Genomic DNA, 23,807 nt, shown 5'->3' on the forward strand with positions numbered 1-23,807 from the left:
ATAGTAGTGGTCTCTTCATCTTCATCTTCATCCGCTTATCCAGGGTCGGGTCGCGGAGGCAGCAGCTCCAGCAGGGAGCCCCAGACATCCCTTTCCCTAGCAGCATCAACCAGCTCTGCCTGGGGAATCTTTAGCCGCTCACAGGCCAGTGCGGAGATGTAGTCCCGCCACCTGGTCCTGGGTCTACCCCGCGGCCTCCTCCCAGCCGGACACGCCTGGAACACCTCCCTAGGGAGGCGCCCAGGAGGCATCCTCACTAGATGCCCGAACCACCTCAACTGGCTCCTTTCGACGCAAAGGAGCAGCGGCTCTACTCCGAGTCTCTCCCGGATGACTGAACTTCTCACCCGATCTCTCAGGGAGACCCCAGCCACCCTCCGGAGAAAACTCATTTCGGCCGCTTGTATCCGTGATAGTAGTGGTGATAGTGATAATAGTAGTGGTGGTGATAGTAGTGGTAGTGGTGATAGTAGTGGTGATAGTAGTGGTAGTGGTGGTAGTAGTGGCGATAGTAGTGGGGAGTAGTGGTATTGGTGGTAGTAGTGATAGTAGTGGCGATACAGTAGTAGTGGTGAAAGTGGTGATAGTAGTGGTGATAGTAGTGATAGTAATGGTGGAAGTGGTGGTAGTGGTGATAGTGGTAGTCATAGTAGCAGTGATAGTAGAGGCGATAGTAGTAGTGATAGTAATGATAGTAGTGGTGGAAGTGGTGCTAGTGGTGATAGTGGTAATGATAGCAGTGGTGATAGTAGGGATAGTAGTAGTGGTAGTGGTGGTAGTAGTGGTGATAGTAGTGGTGATAGTAGTAATGGTAGTAGTAGTGATAGTAGTGGTGATAGTAGTGATAGTAGTGGTGATAATGGTAGTGATAGTAGTGGTGATAATAGTGGTGGAAGTGGTGGTAGTGGTGATAGTGGTAGTGATAGTAATGATAGTAGTGGTGATAGTGGTAATGATAGCAGTGGTGGTAGTGGTGATAGTGGTAGTGATAGTAGTGGTGATAATAGTGGTGGAAGTGGTAGTGGTGATAGCAGTGGTAATAGTAGTAGTAATAATAGTGGTGATAGTAGTGATAGTAGTAGTGACAGTAATGATAGTAGTGGTGGAAGTGGTGGTAGTGGTGATAGTGGTAGTGATAGTAGTGGTGATAGTAGTGGTGGAAGTGGTGGTGGAAGTGGTGGTAGTGGTGATAGCGGTGGTAATAGTAGTAGTGATAGGAGTGGTGGTAGTACTAGTAGTGGAGGGGCTGAGAGTAAAATCAGCCCTCCGATCGGTGTGACTTGCTGGGTTCCACCATCAAGCGAGAGAAACAGCAGGCCGTGTGGTCTTAAGGAGGAGTTTCAATCAGGCGCAGCAATGAAATCTCATCTGAAGGAGCGGACGAGACAAGGAGCCATCGTGTGGTCAGATCAATACAGGAGGAGCATCATTTAAAGAAGATCCAACTAGAGCCTGTCCAGATGTAACCCACTAGACACTAATCCCTAGCCACCTGTGTGGATCTAAAAGGAATGGACAGGTATTACAACATGTGGAGGAAGCTGCCCAGCGACCTTCCCGTAGGCTAGGTGGACGCTGCAGATACCTATCCGCTCCTTTCAGATCTAGGAAAGTATCTAGAAACCGGTGGTTTCGTGGTAGGGGTAGGAGGGGGGAGGGCAAAGTGGGTTCATGTGCAAAGCTCTCCTGGTTAATGATACAGTGCTGGTGCTCTGAGGCGACCTTCCCCACATCGTTGAAGCGGAGCGGAGTGAAGGCACAGGGGTGTGTGGGGAGGGTTGCGTGGGCGGGGGGTGGGAAGGGTGGTGGTGGTGGTGGGGGGGGGGGGGCAGGTCATTATTGCCAGCCACCGAAATAACGCGGGCCTAATTCTTTTCCGGTAGACTACCCACATCTGCCAGGTTTCGAGGACAGTAAACCGGGTGATCATTTATGATTAGAATCAGTGGGGCAGTGTGCAAACGTTAGCACAGGGGCCGACGCGACCCACTTTATGGGGGCAGAGATGAGGTGCGGTGGGTGGGGCTATCGGGCATTAACCCCACCCCACCCCCCCCTCAAGACGCTGTACGTCATCACTCTAGATCAGTTACACCTGTGCAGTCTCTGTCTCTCTCTCTGTGGTTCGGCTCCCTTCCTCTCCTGTGTGCTCCATTCAAATCTATCCCATGTAAAGAAATGCTCTGTCAGGCACTTCCAACTGCTAGATACAGAACATGAGGCGACCGACTTCTCATCTACATCATTCGATGCTTTGTAAATGCTTGAGCGTGATTGCCTCATGTTTTGGCTGACAAAGGTCAGCACAGACTCAATCTTTACTCTGGTACGGAACCGCTAGACTCCATTACATTACATTCAACACAACACTGAGGAGAGAATGCACCTCGTTATGCAGCGTAATTACAGACCTGCAGATATATCTGATTTGTCTTGCTGAGTGGGGGACTGGGAATCCATGCCCACCCAGGACCATGCAAAGCATTACAAAACACATTTTAATCAAACTAGTCTTGGCCAATCGATTGTAACCTCGGAATCTCATCCATTATAGTCAAAAATGTTAGGAGGGAGGGCAGGGTTGGAAAAAAAACGTGTTGTTGATTATTCCGGCCATCCGTTTACAGATCCCCTTCTTTTCAGGCCATCCGTTTAGAGGCCTATCTTTCGCCCTTCATCTGCAGAGCTTTCTAACAAGAGCTTGGCGTCCCCCCCCCCCCCCCGCCTGTTCTCAAACCCCCTCCCTTCTCTCCTTCTCTCGGCTAATTAACTGTCAACTGAAGCCATTTATGTTTCTATATTTTATGAGGGAATGAATATTAAAAAGCCTTCCCAAAGCCCTGTACTCCAACGAAATTCAAATGCAGTGTTTGACTACCCTGCTGAAAGGTGACATGGGCAGGATACCAAACCCCTGAGAGTAATAGTGACAGAGACTTGTAATAGCTTCAACTTCAACAGACTCCCACAAACTGTACATTATGGATTATGTAAATGCAGACTCAAAAATATACACTGTCAAAAACAACAATGGGAGATACTTACTATCCACTGAAAAGGCAGAACATGAAAGTATATATACTGTGAACGCAACCCGCCAAGCAATTGTTTCTGGGGACATTTTGGGGAGTATCACAGAAATTATCCCCACAACCTACACCCAAATCAACATGCAGATGTGTCCCATCTTATATCGTGATTTCATTTGATTTTACATTCACATTATTTCAGTTAGGCGCACAGCTGCATGAGATATGCATCTGATATACATTGATTTTGAGCAGACTGTCACTTTAAGAGATGCCATTAAAGCGCCCCTTTCATCTGTAGACCAGCCTGAACTGCTAAAATCACAATCCCCCCACAAAACATTTAATCATATAAATAAAATAAATAAAATAAATAAAAAAACAGGCTTTTATCTCTCATCAGTTTAACACACAGTGACTAGCAGCTCTTTTCGTATTGCCACCTTTTGCCTTTGCAGCTCATGTGACACATTCACTTCAAAGGAAACTCCCATCATGACCCATTTTCTCTCTCTCCCTTCCTCAGCTGTGATTTCAGCCAATCACAGAGCAAGAAGCATTTTCCCATGAGTCCCTGTGTGATATGTGGCTGGTTAGATGCTCTAACGACAATCATTCATACTCAGCCTCTCCAATCGCGATTGCAGGCAATCATCTAGGGAAACTAATGCCGCAAAAGGCCTAGGATCTCTCTCTCAAAGTTGTCAAATCTACACATTGCCCTAGTGGTCACATGCATGCAGCATCCACATAGCAGGGGTAGCCAAGGCATCTTTTAGTTGCTGCTCACAGAGGAAGGTAAACATGATGTTTCCACGTTGAACCAGGTACAGTATTTTCAGTACTGTAAGTGAGAGAGCTCATTCTCACGACCATCAGATCACTGCAGGTACAGTACCAGGTGGTTTGTTCTTGGATAGGCTATGTACAATGTACAGTACACCAGAATGTTTTCCATATAGGATCTTAGCCTTGTAGCTAGCCTATGTCTCTGCCTGCAGAAGGTTACAATTCACTGGAGCAGAATCTAATGAACACTCACAACACAATGCTTTGGACGAGTAATATTGATCTCCTAAAACCTGACTTATAATTTCCCCTGAGAGCTAGGTTATGGTAAAAAAAGGAAATATACTGTATATATATCTTGGTATCACTGATATTTCACTTTTGAAGTTATCTTCCCACTATGCCGAGTATTACAACATGACAGCTCCAGCAAATAGGGGCCTAGAGAGTTCTCTATGAATTTGATGACCTATTCTAGACAGATCATTTAAATGGCAGGCACCACTAGGCCCTTACACACTGCACAATGGCCAACAAACATCAACAAACATCAACATTTCTCTTGTTGCTGTTGTGTTTAGAATGTTTGGGAAAATAACTGTCAACATTGTTTGCTGGAGTTTGTTGGCCCACTGGTCAAACATACCACAACAAACAAAAGCTCCTCTCCCAATCATCAACGCATATCACACCAACCCAACAGAACCCAACAGCTGTTGGCTGTTTGTTTGTTGGTGTTTGTTGGCCATTGTTGGGGTACTGTGAACTGGTCTAGGACCAAAACCACAGCGGGGATATAGCAGAATGTCCTCAGCTGGCGACAGAGAGAACTGAGGCTGCTCTCACACAAAACGAGCAAAGAAGTCAACATGAGTAATACTTCAGCCTTGTGAAAATTGACTTCTAAAACTCCAGTTGAGAAACATGTTTTCCAAAACAACTAATATCTATAGACCCTTTTCTGTGCAACGTCATCATCCTGTTTCAAAATTGCGCACGCATCGCTGTAATGACACCTGCCAATAGAATCGATGCATTTGATTGATGCACCTGGTGGCAACGAGTGTTGCGCATCCGTAGTTCATTCTTTTGTTCCAAAAATGTGTGCGCGCTCTTAATTGTTTACCAACAGTAAAAGGGTCTATAGAACACACTGCACTGTATGTCAAAACAGTCTTGAATGGGTTTACAAAACAGTCTTGAATGGGTTTATAGAATAGAGGTGATGTTTGCATGTAGATTTATGCATAGTTCTGACATATAACTGGTCTTACCTATCATCATCTCCATGGTGCTCAGTTTGCTCTCCGAAGGATACAGGATCTTTGGAGGCTTGTCTGTCAAAGGAGCTGTGAAAACAAAACAAACCATGAATGCGTATTCCTTCACCCACATCCATCTTACCATGTACTGCTGTGGCATGCTTTACTTATCAACCATCTTAATAAAAAGTCTGTCTGGTGGAGGGGGGGGGGGGGGGGTTCTGAATAGATGAAATGACACAATCCCACAAACACTGACAAAAGGCAGCCAGGACGCAGTGAGGAAGCTGTCAAAAGATTCTCCCATTCAAAGCTTCAAACGTCAACATACTTCAAGACTTGCCTGCTCTTTTCAACCAAGCTAAAAGTTGAGTCAGTGATTACGATGAGTCGGCTACCGCCAGTAGTTACCACCACCTCTTCACAGTACGTAAATGCTTAGAAACAGGGTTTGCCGGTGCAGTAATGGATTAAATTTAAGCTATTTTCAGCTGTCTATTGTTAGTGATGAAGAGAACAGATATCTTCACGTATCAAATTGCACCGAACACATCATGGCAGAATAGAAGACAGAATAAATATGTTTTTTCAATAATAAATAATATGTGTGCTCTCAGACAGATCAAACTGACTAAAGGGGGGGGGTGCATCAATTTTCATTCAAACCTGGACACATTTAATACATATAACGTGTCAGTGTTTTGTGATAGGAGAAATGTAGCACACAGACAACCATAGACGTTGGAAGTAGAGGTGCGGGGGTTGTGGCAGCACCCCCTATTGACAGATTCCCTCTACTGCACCAAAGGGTGCAAACTCAAGTGAAAGTAGGAGAGAGGACTCTATCAATCCAGCTGACTCGGATGTTTAGACAGTTTGTAGCTTACATTTGTTCTTCATGGCCGACTTGTGAAAGTGCAGTTCTGCAGCCTGCTTATCAACACGACTGGATCTGAGTGAGCCATTAACTGCACACACACACGGTGGCTCATTTCGTTCAATGTAGGCAAGATGCATAGTAGATAACAGACTAAAAGTACAGTTCTGAAAAGTTCCCAAATGTGGTTCCATGCACCAGCTGAGGTAACTGCAGGGAGGCAGGTATGTTTGCCGATTTCCGTTCACTCAATTGAATAAGTTATGACTATGGATTAGCCAGCCTTCATTCAGAAGCGGTCTCTCATTCAAATTGCTATTCTACAAATATTTGAACCTTCAAGGGCCTATGATCTGCCTAAAGACTTCATTTTCTTATGTATTCTGTATCCTTATGAGACCTTTGGTATTTTTTCACTCCCAAAATATGAATATGAATTATGAGCTCATACAACCACTGAATCTTTTGTGGCAAACGCAATGCCCTTAAAACTAGCTACTCCATAGCAAAGATAGCAGGCAGATAAGCTAATCCAGCACAAATTGGTGCATAGAAAATTCACCAGAATGTAGGAAATGAAGTGTTTTTCTCAGAATTTCCTGGGTGGGGGGCTGAACACCGTACTGTATATTACATGTGACAAATAAAGAAATCTTGAATCTTAATGTGTGCTCCGCCATATTTGCAGCACTCCCGACCACAACATAGTTCCAACGTCCCTGCAGCAAACTGCCATCTATTAAAGAGCCAGAGCTTATACTACGCATTTTTGAAACGTTCACTTTTCACTATTATGCTATTATATACTGTTGCATATTAACGGTTGATAGTTTGAGTAGTAGATCATTTGCTGGGGCACAAGGCAAACAATGGTTCTGAATGAACAATCAATCAGCCCCATCCATCCCTCGTAATGTGAAATATGCATATTTTCAGACTAATGATGCTTGGTGTCCATTGAATTTGTCATTTCACATAGATCCATGAACCAACTCCACCCCTTTTTACCCTTGTTCTCTCTGCTTTCTGTTTACCCACCTCTGCTTTGCAGCATTCTCTATGAGCCTGTTCGGTGTTTACTGTGCTTTGTTATATGATTCACTTAAATATCATATTAGAGACTACAGGGATAGCTAACACATAATGGCCTACCATGTAGGTAACTTCTCTGTAACTATTTGTGCACTCTACTGTTAGTCATGTCTCTCTTATGAAGAATTTAGCCCATGTTTATTGCTCTGTATACAGGTATGTTCTTAGCCAATAGACAAACATTTTCCAGGAGCTTGCTCGATCGTCTCGTTGAGAGAGATCAGGAAAGAATTTTTACAGCTCACTTTTGTGGCCCACGGGTGATACTGTTTTTTTTGCTTCCCTCTAGAATGTGTAGGGGTGGGACCTATGCCCCCAATGCTCTCTGTAAAGCGCATTGTGTTGCCTCTGTGTATGAAATATATATACAAATAAAGTTTGATTTGATGAATGTTTTCACCTAACGTACAAGAAAGTGTTTTTTTCTCGCAACTGATCTTAATGTGTCAATTAAGATCAGTTGTACATGAGCATGCCATGGAAACTCCTTCTCGAGGGTTTATTGTGTGCACACTCATGTGGAGAGCTGTAGGATTCTTTTTGGATTTTAAATCTGCACAACCATTCTACATTTCCACATTACTACCAATGCGGATATTGTATGAAGATATTTTTAAGAAACCCAGGATGTTTAATACCTGATACTGTGTTGATTTCCTTGTACCCTTTCTGTTGGAAAATAAGTAAAACTTAAATAAAAAAATAAATAAAAAAATAAACCCAAGATGTGATGCGCTGGTCTGACTGCAAGCCTCCAAGTCTAACAAAGCGTTAAAATAGTTGAGATGAAGAGTTCACAATCAAGTCACCGCTCTTTATCAATCAATCAACCAATCAATCAATCAATCAACCAATCAATCAATCAATCAATCAATCAATCAATCAATCAATCAATCAATCAATCAGTCAATCAATCAATCAATCAATCAATCAATCAATCAATCAATCAACCAATCAACCAATCAATCAATCAATCAATCAAAGCTTTATTTGTATAGCACATTTCATACCCAGAGGCAACACAATGCGCTTTACAGAGAACAAGGGAGGTGGGCATACGTCCCACCCCTATATATTCCAGAGGGCAGCAAAAAAACAGTATCACCCGGGGGCCAGAAAAGTGAGCTCTAAAAATTCTTCCCTGACCCCTCTCAACAAGGCGATCGAGAGAGCTCCTGGAGTATGTTTGTCTAACGGCTAAGAACATTTATAAAGCAATACATTTCATTAAATTACATGTTATTATTACTTAAGGGCAGACTTCCTGAGCGAGCATACCAATCCTGATAAGGTACTCGAGGAGTAAAAACAGATCTGCCCTTCGGGGCCGCTCGGTATTGTTACCCTCTTATTACTTCTCGTCCTCAGAGTGGCATTAGAGAATCGCTATTATCTAAGGAACATCAGGACAAACTCAGTGAAATACACCATGGCCTTGTAACTAAACATTCGCTTTGGGTGCAAGGTAGGGCTACAGTACAATACATGCTGACAGCAAGCAAGAGATGGCCTTACACTGAACCTTTGCTTTCTTCATCCATATTGAGTGGACTATCGTCTGATATTCGTAATATAATAACCATCCACAATACAATCAGGCCCTGTGGCCCAATCTACTTTAAACCGTTACAGTGTGAAAACATTTACCAGCTTTTCTGATTCCATTCACTCTCAATAAGGGATTGTTCAAGCTTACGTACATTTCAGATTCAGATCTAGAACTCTAACTTGGCTTTTATGGATTCCAGCGGGTACTGGGGGACACAAATGGTAACGCTTTCTAAAGTATGAAAGTCATGTTTATAATGCATCATAAGCACATTCATAGCACATTATAATGCACTTACTGTATAAGGCTTTGTAAAACTATTTTTAAATGTGTATAGCCATGCATGACACCTTATAACAAAATGTATACATTATTATCAGTGGTACTGTATATAATGTATTTATACTGTACCTCCATGCTACACAGCACTTTATAACTACCAAACTTTAGCCAGTTATAAAGACACATAGAGAACTTATCTAATGTATCAGACCAGATTATACAAGTTTCTGAAATGGAATAATGTCTTATAAACTTCCATTATACACTACAGCATGACTGTGAGCTTTAAGTAAAGTGGCAGCACTGTATAAGGCTATTGGCAATTGTATCATACTACGACACAATTATGAATGTTTTTGTCTTACACTTTACTTGAAGCCAACAAATAATGCTCATAAGACCTCATAATTGTGTTATAGTACAGTATGATATGATTGCTGTCACTTAAAGCTCATAGTCATGCTATATACTGTATAGACATTAAAAAAGAGTTTTATAAAGCCTTATAAGTGCATTACAATGTGCTATGAATGTGCTATCAATGCTTTATAAACATGACCTTCATAGAAAGTGTTATATCATGCAGTCCAACTGAAAAAGAGCACCTTTGGATAAAGACTCACATTTTTCTCATGTCACACATTCCAACGTATTCACTGGTAATTCTGCAATGAGTCTACTTTGAGCGATGACAATGTGTTTCTGTTCTCTTTACATGAAATGTAAGCTTGTTAATTACAAAGTCAAACAAGAAGCCCAACAAATGCCTCTCTGGTTGGCCTGCGACACTCCTCCTGCCTCTCATCTCCTCCTAATTACCCTTCTTTATCAAACATGCATGGTTTATTTTATTGAATTACTGTTCAATGACAAAAGAAACACAACAAGCCTCTCATCTACCCATAACCCCAGCCCCGGGCTAGACCAAGACCCAAAAGGATCTAGTTTATGCATCATTTGCGTTAGTCAGACTGCATGTTGATGTAATTGTCCTGGGCCACATTACATGAGATTATACCGTATGAGTGGGAGTCTAGATACAGTATATATTCAGAATCTGAATCTGAATGAGTGGGAGTCTATAGGCTTCCCTCGAAGGGAGGGGGTGTAATGATTCGATGATCCAAACCTGACCTCTCTCCCTCCCTCCCTCCCTCCTTCCCTCCCTCCCTCCCTCCCTGCCTGTCCATCCGTCTGTCTTCCACCAGGGAGACCCCCCATCCACTCCTAATGTGCTGATAGTGGCGTCAGCGGGAGGAAGCGCTCCTCACAGACCACAGCAGCTCCGCTCTCACGGATCAGACGGTGATGGATGAGCAGGCCTGGAGCTGAATTAAAAAGAAAAGAACACCTTGTTTTCTCCCGTTAACGTCCTCTCCGGTACGTCCACGGAACGGGAGGGGGAGGCGAGGCAGAGAGGGAAGTTCCACGCTGGGTTTGCCACTTGATTGTCACTGCGTCTTCAACTGCGTCGTCCCACTAATGGCTCTGGCGCGGTAATCACCACCAGGGTGGCGCCGTGCCTCCAGGGGACACCCGTTCATGTCAGGGCTGAGCTGCCCGGGAAATTGCCTATAAGGCAGCCTTTTTTTTTTTGTCTGGGAGAGCATCGCCTTGCCGCAGCCAAGCAGCGTCCTTCTTGGATGTTCATAATTGGGTCCCACCGGTTTTGCGATTCAAAGGGACACAGAATGCTCAGAGGATCCGGAAACTTATGCTGTGAAAGGGGCCATTTTTTTATGGTAAACGGTAAAGGGACTGCGCTTACATGGCCTCTCATTCACCCATTCAAACACACATTCACACACCAATGGCGGCCAGCTGCCATGCAAGGCGCTAGCCTGCTCATTGGGAGCAATTTGGGGTTCAGTGTCTTGCCCAAGGACACGTGGACAGGAGGATCCGGGATTTGAACCGTCAGCCCTACGATCATTGGACGATCTGCTCTACATACTGAGCCACAGCAGCCCAATAATTAGGGCCTGAGCACTGGCGGTGCGAGGCCTTATTGAAATTCGAAGGATTATTATTAGGGCCTGAGCACTGGCGGTGCGAAGCCCTATTGAAATTCAAAGGATTATTATTATTCTCCTGCCTTCTTCTACTTCTTCTTCTTCTCCCCAAACAAATGCCTTTTTGGCGGCCTAAACATTGATGAAAACGGATGAAACTTTGCTGATACGTCAGTCCCGGTGTTATTCATAATTCATGGGTGACGGAAATGGGCGTGGCAAAACGGCTCAAGAGCGCCCCCTGGAAAATGTTAAATGGCGAGCCCCACCTTTCAGTTTGATGTAGGCGAACGGAATTCGGTGGGCATATGTAGTTCATTGAGACACACTAAAATGTATCTTGGACCTATACCCAACATCCAACAGGAAGTCAGCCATTTTGCTTTTAATGTGTTTGTCCTTGTTTCTACCATTTCCATGCCTCGTACTTCAACTCCTCCTCCTACAGATTTCATCCCATCAACTTCATATTTTGTCAGCTTCATCTTAAGACCTTTGTGATCAAAAGTTATCAAAACACCCTTGCCGTGGCGCCCCGCCAAAGTTTGACATTTCGCCATAAAACACGAAGTCCTCATAACTTCTCCATACATTATCCGATTTGTCCGATATATCTCACGCTTCATGACGGTTCTGTCCTGAACACATCTATGTGTCAGTATTGCATCATACTTATAGCGTCACCTATTGGTGAAACAGGAAGTCCTCATAACTCCTACATACGTTATCCGATTTACTCCAAATTGCTCAGGGTTGATGAAGGTCGTGCCCTGAACACATCTGTAGGTCAGTATTGAGTCATACATATAGCGCCGCCTACAGGTCAAGCAGGGAGTCATCATAACTTTTAACATCATAAAAACCAATTTACACAACATTTCTCACGCTTCATCAAGGTACCGTCCTGAACACATCTATGCATCGGTATTGAGTCACACTTAGAGCAACACCTACTGGTGACAGGAAGTTTCTCTCAGTACTGGACACCGAAATAGCACAGCCTTTAACGGTGCCGCACCCCGACACGCGTTGGGTGCGAGGGCCCGCTCAATGCTGCTCGCAGCCATAGTTATAATAGTGATTGTTTATAACATTAAAATCCTAGAATCAAGCATTCTGAATGGGCACCAACATAGTTTAATCAAATAGATAATTATTAGAACTGTCAATCGATAAAAGAGTTAATCACAATAATCACAAATAATCACAATAATTAATTAATCATGATTAATAGGCTTAATCATGATTAATCACAGGTTGAAAATACTAGTATTTACTTGTATTTTGGGGAGGAGCTGAAACAAATAACCTACATGGTGTTAGAATAAAGAAATGCATGACAAAGTGGTTAGTAGCCTGATATTCAGCTTCAGGAGCTGGAGCCAGGCTAATTGGAGGAATCAAGAGCTGTGGTTTACTTAAGGGTCCAGGCATTGAATTTAATAAGTAACAAGACCACGTGCCTCCAGCAGTCACAGTGATAGAAAACATACTGTATACTGATGGCAATATTTGTAGGGGGAATCAGGTCTACATTTTGATGAAACCAGATTGTCTTCAAAGGCACTAGACCACAGGTGGCCGTTGATTTTCAGGATCGATTATTGACCTGACAATGGACAAAAAGAGGGAGAGCTTCAAAAGAATGAAGCACATCATAGCGTTGGATTTAGCTTTCGATTTGAACCCTCCGACTCTCCACAGCATGTCTTTCATCTGTCAGCAAACTGTGGCCTGATAGTTTAGCTTAGCGGACAGCTGGGTGAAGCTAATTAGTGTTACCTGAAATGTCAGCTCCTTGTAATCAGTCTTTGTTTCCACTTCATAGTTGCGCTTCCCCTCAGAATGGATTGAGGCGCGGCTCTCTGCTAGCCATGGTCACTGGCCGCGCACAATGCTGTAATGCTAACATGGAATCAATGAAGGGTTGTGAACAAGCGTGCACGGCAGGGGTCAGGGGTTAAAAGGTTGAGGCTGGGAGCGCAGCCTCTTTAAATTAGAGGCCGACTCCCCGATCTTGTCCGGTCGCGGTGTCGTCCCCCCTCCCGTTCAGTCTGCTCATTAATGACCCCCCCCCCCCTCCCCTCCCTCTGACCTACCCCATGTCCATGGTCCCAGTGTATTATCTAACATGACCGTCTTCCAATCAGGCTCATTCACAGACACAGTTGTCTCCTCGCTTGTTGGGAGGCGCGGACCGGGAGTCTCAAAGCAAATTAAATGCCACGCCGCTCCAGGTGTGTTTGGAGAGTGATCGGGAGCTATCTCCCCCGCGACGTCTCTCATCCGAACGCCCACTCCTTTCAGAGAGTGGTGAGCAGCGAGAGCGCGCCTCTCTAATTAAAAAGGCACCCGTCCGCCATGCACCACTGCTCGCTCGCACTCGTGAGGAATATGTTTGCGGCGGACGCGCCGGCACTCCGTGGTGGGCTTATGATGACGGCGCCTTGGCAGGGGGGCGGGCGCATTGTTTAGGTGCGTCGCTCGTGATGGTGGCCATGGGGGCGGGGGCAGAGGTGGAGGAGTCGTGGGAGATGTGGAGGGAGGGAGGTGGGAGAGGGGTGGGAGTTTGAATATGCATGCCGGTTACAGTATCTGGCTGGCAATCCTCGGGTTGATTAACCTCCATTTAAGACTGCCAAGGCTCTCGCCTAAACCAATCATCTCAATCCGCGTGCAATGCAAACAATGGCATGGTTGATGTTCAGCACTGTTTAGCCTCAAAACAAGCATATTTCATATACTTGTTTTTGCTTTAAGATATTTGTTTCAACATGAGGTAATTGGGAGGAAAACAAGTAAAGTACCTTGACAGATACTTGTGGGTTATCTGACAAAGGAATGTCGACACTCTGCATCAGTCTGACACTGAAACAACCAATGGCGAATGTTTCTGTGGAGTGATGACAAGTGCGTTATGAGGTGTTCTTCTGGTCAGTGTGTTACGGGGTTGTGCTCCTGGAGAGTGTGTTATGGGGTTGTGCTTCCAGCACCTCGTTCTTTAGTTCCTTTCCTCTTCGCTGTGTTTATTATGCGCACTGAGGGAGCTGGTGAACCAGGATGTGACACACATCATTAAGCTTTGAATAAAGGATAATCACAAATGTCAGAATATTGGTCAGAGACAAAATTATATCTTAGAAAGCAAAGCCAGCTACAGCCTAGACCGCCAAGGTTAATGGGTGACACTATTGTTTATTGTAAGGTTCTTTGCCATAGCGAGCTCTTTTGACCTTGGTTGGACTTGTGGAATCATTTACTGTAAGCTGAACCAAAATGGAGGAAAAGCACTTCCAGCATGACTTAATGCATTTCCAACGTCTTCCATGTTTGAGCACATCTACTTTTAGATAGTTACTGTATTTCATCACAGTGAGTTAGTCCAGAAATATGGACGGATTGGAATGATAACATGTTGTCTGTTTTCTCAGACCTAACATACAGCAGCCCACTGCTAGATGAAAACATCCAAGGTCATCTTCTGACAGTTGCTTGGGCAATTGTGTTACGGCGGTAGTGAAACAACACTAGGAGCATCGGTGCTAAACTGTTGTTCCCCTTGAAACATCTCCTTAACTGTCTCAAGTGGAAACTGGCTGATCCAGCCCAGAAGTCTGTGTCATAGATAGATGCAGCGGGGAGGGGTAATTAAGCAGTAACACACCCGAGGTCCTGCTATATATGGCATGCAGTGCGCCGCTGCAACAGAAAACCATGACAAAGAACGACCATGAGTGCATTGTTGTTTTTAAAACAACACTGCACCGTCGTTAAATCTTTTTTTGGGGGGGGGGGGTGAAAAATATATGTTACCAGTGTTCAGTTTCGCGAAACTGCGCCGCTCTCAGCCCTTCTCAATCCGAAACAGTTCCCCATTATTAACGCCACTATAGGCAACTTAACGCCAGCTGGACTGGTCCACAACGTAAACAGAGCAAGCAAGCTAGCTAGCTAGCGGCTAGCTGCGCTAATCTGAATTTTGTATGTGATAGTTGGTGTATCGTACGGAATCCCTCTGCTTTGATACATTGTATCACGCAAGTTTTCTACATCCATGGTATCACATTGTGATACAGTGTATCAAAGCAGAGTAATCCTTTTACCAGTGATTTACCTGGCGTTGGTGTATTGTGGTTATTGGCGTGGCTCTGAATGCCTCTTGGCCAATCACAATGCACAATGCACTGTTGTATAATATATTATTGATTCACACGGTCTCCTCATATACTGCCCTCTCAGCAGACAGCCCAGGACATACAGTACAGTACAGACATTTGGCTTAACCTTAAATCTAGACGTGTGACAGGCAATACCTATGTACTTCCCCGTAATTAAAAAATGGATTAATCTTCAGCGTAGGCTGTCATAAATTCCCTTATTTTTTCCAACCCCGCTTTTTTTCTCCGTTTGCCTCAATAAATATAAAGAGAACAATCAATAGCGCAACTGTATGACGATGTATACATCAGAGAGATTGCCTGGAGAAAACACAGAGTAATCTTGGCACGTTGCCTTCGCAACTCCCTCCAGCCCTTTTTGCCGTAGCGGCTGGAATCTGGTCCCTGTGAGGACTGGCTCAGGCCAAGGAAACAGGAAACTAGGACACTAGGAGGGACTGGCTTTTTTGGCTGGAGAGCAGCTCGCACAATTTTAAGGAAGATTGGGGGGAAATGAGCACTTGCATTTGGCTCTCTAAGCAACAAACTGAAGTGAGAGAAAACTTGGGAAAGTTGCACGATGCGTGAATCAAGTACGCTCAGTAATTAATCATGATTGCTTTAATTATCCCTCGTTTCCACAATAATGACTGGTCTAACGAGGTAAACAGGAATGCTGAACAGGCAGTGCAGTTTTTTATGGTAGTGACACTGCTCTAATTTTAGAATTGCTTGAATATCAAAAACGTCAATCTTGACCTCCAAATAACTTTCCTCCTCATTTAAGTTTCCTAAAGTGCTACATTATTTCTTTGCTGTCTATAAAAAAACGACTCTTTGAAGATGAAGTTCGCTCTGCATTTCTCCCAGTCACCAAATTACTTCTGATATAATCTTTAATTAAGAGATTTCATGTTTTTTCTCCCCCTATTTGCATACAACAATGGAATATTTTGGAGTGGCACAGATCATTTCCCAAGGACAGACAGTAATGTCCTTGCTTACAGTAGTTTTTGCCGACCACTCATCAGGCACACAGCGTCGCTAAGAGTGTGCTCGAATGGAAGGGCCTGTTCTCTGCACACATGCACTGAGGAGAGCCAATCACAGCCATCCAAAAGACAGGAAGGTTGCAATGATGGTGGGGCGTTTAATGACCCCCCCCCTTCATCTCTCTGACCTGTACTGAATCAAAACTCCAACCAAACTCAAAATGTTCCTTTAAATGTTTACAAACATAAGATGCCGATGAACAATATTCTTTTCCATGCAAATAATGAGAGGCCAGTTCTAACCGGTTAAAATACTTTACTTATACTCAACTAAAGTCTAATACAGTATGATAAGGGGTTCAACTAAGATCTAATAATACAGAATTTCCATTACACCTGTCCTTGCACTTGTCCATTGTTGTATTGTTGTAAGCACCATGGTGTCGGAAAAAAAATGCTATGTGTGTAAAGTACAATGGCAATAAACAAATTCTGATTCTAATTCATAACTGTCTCGATTTTAAATGTTGAGTCTCACTGCACAGCAAATTCCTGCTTCTTCCTTCTGGGTGAAGGTTTATAGTCCCAAAGTGCAGAACAAAACGTCATAAAACAAGCTTTGTCCCTGCAGCCGTGGACAGTGTGTTACAGGGTTTTTACTATGTTTGCCTATTGTCAGTGTTTTGTTGTATGGATGACTGCTGCAAACCAAATCTACAGTAAACTGAACAGAGCTAACATGAACAGGATTCAAAGGCCAAACAAACAGCGGGGTGTGTCTCAGCTCAGAGACCCCACGCCACGACAAGCTCCTTTGAACACCCCTGTGTGTGTGTGTGTGTGTGTGTGTGTGACCCCGGCAGCCACCACTGTCTGTCTGTCTGTCTGTCTGCCTGTCTGTCTGTCTGATCAACACCCTGTTACTGAAACCCTTGCTGTTGGTCACCATGGATACGCACTAGGGCATTAACGACTTCAGATTTTCACTTACACAGCGGAGGAATAGCCTAGCCTACATAGATACAGCAACAACAACAACAACAACAAAACACCATAACATAATGGCCTGGGGGGTATTCCACAAAGCTGGCTAACTGAGTAAGCCTAATTTTTGCAATGAGTAAAACCTGGAAACTCTTCAAATCTGGAACATGGACTGAAGAAAAAAATAGCTTTCCGGGTTTTACTTTGTGCAGAAGTCACCAACACCACCACCCCGCCCCCCCCTCCAACTCCACCCCCCTTCCCCTACTCCTTCACCACCCTTCCACCTGTCCTCCTCCAGCCCCACCCCCACTAGTCCTCCACTTACCTCATACAGTGCATGTCCACATGTCCACATGTCTTTCCATTATCGGTTGACTCAAGTGTGTCTGTAGGATTGTTAATATGCCACTTTATTACGGTTTAATGCCATTTCAGGCGAGAAAGTGAGGATGTAGATTCTCAATATGTGGTCGGTTTATCGAGATAAGGTCTGACTCTCACGTTTGGGGAGATTTCTGGCCAAGGTCTTTTTTCAGCTTTCCCTTTTCCCGATTGGACATCGCATGCCTAATTTCGCTTTGAATTAGCATAAAATAGACATCCAGGCCATGTTATGCTAATTCGAAGTGTCACGACTTTGTCTAGGGGATACATCGCCAGCGGAAGCCTCATCATCCACTTTCCAGTTTCGCGACCCCTTTGGCTTTGAATGGGTTTAAGATGATCATCGCGCATCAATTGTGCTGGTGGACATGCACTGTTACTCCTACTCCCCCCTCCCCCTTCATCCCCCCCCCCATCCGTTTTGACCTCTTCCCTCCTCCCCTCCCTCCCCTCTCGTCTGCCAGTGTCCCCGGGGGCGGGCAGCACCGAGCTGTTCGAACAGGTCAGGGGGCACGGCGAGCACCCGCAGGGCCACTGCCACCGCCGCCGCCGCCACTACATCTGCACGCCGACCTCGGGAGCAGTGAGCATCGCAGGCCCGCTGGACCAGGAGCGACCCGATAGCACACAGGAGCCGAAGAGCTGGTCAGCAGACCCAACCACGATTTTTCCGTTATGTCTTTTAAGCCTGCAACAATCTCCGATGTATCGAACACATACTGTACAGTAGACTGTATATCACTGTTAGGTTAGAAGAGAAGGGTATTCGTCTTCTTATCTGACTCTAGGGAAGATGGTAGATAATTTCCCTCTTGCCGCGTTCCTTTAATGGTACAATAATGTCTATTTGGGGACTGGGGATTATCCGTGACTCGTCCGTCCAAACATACTCATCTCCTGTGCAGAGGCCGAGGGACGCGTCGACCTGGCACCTCCATCAGCGGTGAGCACGGCCGCCTGACCCCTAACGGGCGCTCCGCTCACCCGGAGGATGGCGCCGGTCCTCGCCGCTAATTAATCCGCCACCCACGGGGCTCCCCCTTTCATCTCCTCGTCTCTCTCCATGAACCGCTTGATGGGCGGCGCCGACGACCACTCGCGGCCCCGTCAGCAAATTGGCCGGTCAAGCTGTCGCCCGAGACCTTTTGAAATGGACAGGCGCTCCGGCGTTGGGGGGGGGGTAGACGGCTTAATTGGGTTCGCGGTGACAACGGAGGACGACTCGCGCGGAGACGGTGTGCGCGTGACGGCGTGCAGAACAGAAGGAACCCGCACATCGGGGAGAGAAAAAAAGAACAAGGAGATGGAGGAGGGAGAGGGAGGAAGTGGAGTTTCCGGCGTTTGAGCGGTCAGGATATGCAGAGAGGGGAGAAGCCGTCAATGCAGTCAATCGCAGAAGGCGACAAGGACGAGGAAAAAGTCACCAACGCAGAGGTAGGCTACGCCTGGCGCCCCCGCGTTCTCGGGTTCGGTTTCGGAGAAAGCACCCAGAAGGGATCCGCCGGGCGCGATCTGGCGGCGCCATTTCGTTATCCTTCTGAGCTCTGTCTCGAAATAAGCTAGACACGAGCTGAGGCCCGGTTATCTGTTCTGCCACGTAGGCAAATGCTGCAAAAAGTCCATAATGAGCCACAGTGTGACAATCTGCTGAAGAGGTCCACGCCTCCGCTGTGTAGCTCATTCCATCACCGTCAGGTTGAGGTCGCGCAGGTCCGTCAGAACGTTGTGCTTCCTCTGCCCCGCCTGTTTCGGGGTCACATAAGGCCGTAAAGCGAGGCAGAGAGGGTTTGTGTGCCGGGAGTGGAACGGGCCCGGCTGTGTTTCTTCTCTGGGGAGGGATGGGGGGGAGGGTTATGCTGCCATGGCACCTGCCAGAACAACGGCCCAGCGACTCTATAAATCTCACGATAATTATAACTTTAAAACTGCTCCGAGGTCGTTCAGTTAGGGCAAGGCCTTGGAAGTAGAGAAAGTAATCACTCAACATGTACCGGCGCTTGCAGGAGGGAGTCTGGGAAAAATAACATTGCTTTCCCCCCCCCCCCGCGCCCGTGTCCTGAGCTCTTTGGCTGTAGCATCTCATAAATAAAGCAGAGCCGGCTATAAGAATATACCCCCCCCCCCCCACCCCCGCGCCCCCCACCTGCCCCGCTCTCGAAACTTCAACATAAGCCGGCTTTAGTGTGCCACTAAAATAGCTTGTCGCGTAGCCTGGAAGGAGCACAATCAATTTCCATTACATCAAGCCTTTGTCCCGGCCGCCGGGTGACACTGAGCGCTGGCGAGCCACACCTCCGACCGAGGGCGCCGGCTGCACCTCGCCGAGCGCTGCTGTGTTTACTTTAGGGGGGTTGGGGGGGGCGGGAAAAGAAGGGATCTGAGAAAGAGAGAGAGACGCAGAGGGAGGGAGGGCGGGCGGGTGGCGGCGTCACACAGGAACCCCATCTCAGTTCCCTAGACGGCCTGTAGGGGGACTTTGAGATCGGGCGGACGCAGCACTCCCCCAGAGTTCCCGGAACTGATTTCTCAATCAATCAATCAAAGCTTTATTTGTGTAGCGCATTTCATACCCAGAGGCAACACAGTGCGCTTTACAGAGAACAAGGGAGGTGGGCATACGACCCACTGTCTACATATTCCAGAGGGCAGCAAAAAAACAGTAATCACCCGGGGGCCAGATAAGTGAGCTGTAAAAATTCTTCCCTGACCCCTCTCAACAAGGCGATCGAGCAAACTCCAGGAGTATGTTTGCCTACCGGCTAAGAACATTTATAAAGCAATACATTACATTAAATTACATTTCAGAGTAAGAGAGGCTAAAAAAGCATCATAGGAGAGACATGGCAAATACTGGTGTGTGTTTGCTATGGCCCAGGCCTAAAGCCGGAAGTGGGCTGGTGTATGTCTGTGTGTACGTGTACGTGTGTGTTAACTAAATGCTACGACATCCACAGCAGACACTGCAAGCCCGATTTTGACTGAATTGGCCTTCTTCCCCTGAAACAGGCACACACACACACATGCTCAGGTAATGTTCCTCAGCAGGAAGACATTAGACACATACTGTACCTGTATAATTCCAGGAAGCAGAGCGAGAGCTCACTCACTCCTCGGAGCGAGTGACAGAAGCGTTCTAGTTCCTTTTACTAGGACACCGATTTACAGCTAATTACCATCAGAGTAATCTATGCAACACAATTGATTTCTACACATTATAAATTATGCAGAAATCCTGTCCTCCCTCCTCAGGATGCTTATCTCTGTGGTGGAATCAGGGGATGGACACCAGACTGAATTGTCCTTGACAAGACATTCGCTCAACAGAGATAATGCAAAGTGAACAAAAAGAGGAGGGTTGTTCGAGAGAGAGAAATAGAGAAGAACCAGCTCTATGCCCACCCCCAGAGGAATGCCGTAAAAACACACGTTGTTTACCTTCAAATCCAGCCAAGCCGCGGTCACACGGCGCGACACAGCTCGAACTCTCTCGCCCGACAATCGACAATGCACAATCTCACATCATTGTGACTTTGGGATGACTTTTCCCCCTCATCCAACTTCCATTTTCACGGGGCCACAGAGAGCACCAGTTTCCCTGGCTATTACTGCATGTTACTGTTTGAGACCCGGCCTCTCCCCGGGAAGGCGATGGCAAGCGGTTTGGCTCCGGAGGCGGAGCCTTCGAACGCCCCCGCCCTTCCTCGCCGTCCCCGCCGCACACACACCCTCCCGGTTTGGCCGGCTCCACCGAAGCGCAGTGTCAGTCGATGCAGAGCGTCGGCGTCTCTGGTCGTTTCCGGTCGCCTGATTAGGCAGCTGAGAGCGGGGGGGGGGGGGTTGGTGTCAGAAAAAGTCTGACACTTTGCTTTTCCCAACTCCACTGGTGTTTGTGAATCCTTGTGTGACTCCCATTCCGTTTAGCGTCAGTTTAACACCACTTCTCCACGTCTCGTAGGCTACGCGGTGGCACTAATTGAGTGATAATTTGGCAAGCACAGGCATTAATTATGTGACGCGTCATCTTAATTAGCGATCCCAGATGTACAGTGTGGAGTCGAGGGAACTTTTCTAAGCACGCCACGCTAATTGGCACATACTGTATCTAACATGAGATCTGACAAAGACCCTATGCCATTATTCTGTACTGTAGTATTGTACTGTTCTGCCGAGAATAGTAATAGTCTTTTCCCAAACTCAAATCTTACCTGATTTCATTGTCTAAAATTTAAGTTTTCAATGTGCCAAAACACTGCAATCACCATTAAGGCAGGGGATTGCTAGCTGACATAATCCCCAAGAGGCTTCTTCTCATCAATCTGAATTGGGAGTTGATTGGGAGTGATTATGTGGCTCTCTACTCTCGCTGCTTACGGTACCTACTCAGAGGATTGGCCAAAAATAAATAAATGTCCGACATAAATTACGAGAGTATTACTGTGTGCGAGTCTGTCTGTTTTGAGCAGAACTGCAGGCGGCTTGAAACTTGTTTTGCTTATAAGGGGCCAATTAAACAGTCATTGTAGCAGCAATGAATTATGTGCGTGTGAGATAATTGTCATTATATTCAGCTCATGGAGCCCCTAAAACAAACTGCAAGACTGTACTGATACTAATCCTAGCACTGTATGCTACATTGCACACTTCCTGACACATCTTGGTAGCAATGGCTGCTACTGTTCCTTTTTAAATCAGATGATTTAAAAAAAAGCTGAAAGGACTAAGCTGGCTGGGAGGAATGGAGGATCATTTTACCAGAAGGAAAGACAGAGCAAGAGTCTATTAAAATAGCAGAGACGGTCAGACAACCACTTGTTACCCGGGAAACTAGTAAGAAGTTGGGAAGCACAGTGCTCAGTAGTAAGTGGAGGAACTCTGCATCTTCTGGGTCTCCTGGACATGTTACACCAGGGGGTTGTCTGGGAGGAGACATCACCCCAGCCACTCTGGACACCATGAAAAGGTTAATGACATGTCATGGGCTTTATAGGGGGAAGGGGTTGGCATATAATGTGGGAGTTAAAATGTGGCTGTTATAGTCATAAAATAATCCTTTAAGATTATCCCTTAGTAGTCCCACAAGGGGAAATTACAAAGCATCTAGGGAGTCTTTGGTCCAATCTAATGTATAATGTGATGTGAAATAAAGTGTTCAGCTACTGTAGTGTCACGTCTCAATCGAAGGCTTTAAAAAAGAAAAAAAAAGATATTTTCTACATTTCACATAATTTCAACACCAGAGAATGATGAATAGAAAACAAGAAAAGAAAGAAAGAAAGAAAGAAAGAAAGAAAGAAAGAAAGAAAGAAAGAAAGAAAGAAAGAAAGAAAGAAAGAAAGCAGTGGATTGTGACATGGAAGAATGTGAACGATAAAGACTGAACCATTTCTTCCTGTGCATCTGCGAGTCTAAGGCTAGATATTGTCGTGGCTGGAACTGTGTGATGTATTATGGGTACATTCGTGAGCTGTTTTGGGTGATACTGACTGTCACAGATTATTTGTATTTGTAATTTTTTTGGGTTGATGTTTGGTTTGTTTTCCCTCTGTATTTGGGTGTGATGGTATGGGAAGCCGGTTTGTATAATATTGTTAGGACTAGGTGCTTGGAGAACACACCTACCAGAATGCATTTCATGGCTCTGTGCACACGCATGTAAGTGTTTGGTATTGCTGCATTCGTTAGGCCGAGAGCTTTACGCCAGTCTGAACGAGTCTCTGTGACCTTCCCATGTCGACATAATGCCCATTTCAATTCCCCCATTGACAAAGAATGGTTGTCATGTACAGGTATGTCATCTTTGTTTTCAAAATGCAATTTGCACTCAAGTCTTGAGGTAACTGACTCTAGCTTAATGTATTTATTATTATATGCTCGTAGGATAAAAGATGCAGCTTTGTTCCCTGCCATGTAAGTCTGCGCTCAGCCCACCATCACACAGAGCCTCGGAGATGAGGACCCAGAACATTCTCCAAAAACAAACAACACTCTAGGAACCACCACGCCGGAACACATCCGCCTGGATAAACAAAGAGATTCAAACCGCTGTCCCTGGATCGCTTATTTTGGACTCAGCTCTTCAGCCAAACTGATTTGTGTAAGTAATGAGGGAAACAGGTTTGAAAACCCAGTCCTTCTGCTACGCAAGGCTAATGATATCTATATATAACTACATTAGCAGTGCAGATACTTAGCAACAAGGAGCTTTAGCCTCTCTCAGTCCTCTGCTCCTCGTCACGGCTCTTAAATCTTGTGACAGAAACCCCAGGAGATAACGCCTCAATTATTTAAAACAGCAACAGGGCTCAGAAACGACCACCTCATCACTATACCAAACATACACACACCCACGTCACTGCAGCCATGGAAAACGACAGTATACCCGCAGCTGGCCTCAC

General features: G+C 45.6%; 1 protein-coding gene across 1 annotated transcript in view; it reads right to left on the reverse strand.

Annotated features, from left to right (window-relative positions):
* LOC311321361 (interleukin-1 receptor accessory protein-like 1) overlaps positions 1-23,807 on the reverse strand; it is a gene marked incomplete at both ends in the record, with an annotated part of 171,107 nt that overhangs the window by 70,212 nt on the left and 77,088 nt on the right. The window contains one exon of the mRNA XM_084453329.1: positions 5,093-5,167. Within this exon, the coding sequence (XP_084309455.1) occupies positions 5,093-5,167 (75 nt within the window). The remainder of the gene's footprint in view (positions 1-5,092; positions 5,168-23,807) is intronic.

Source organism: Borostomias antarcticus (genome assembly GCF_949987555.1).
Source record: "Borostomias antarcticus genome assembly, chromosome: 19".
Classification (NCBI taxonomy): Eukaryota; Metazoa; Chordata; class Actinopteri; order Stomiiformes; family Stomiidae; genus Borostomias; species Borostomias antarcticus.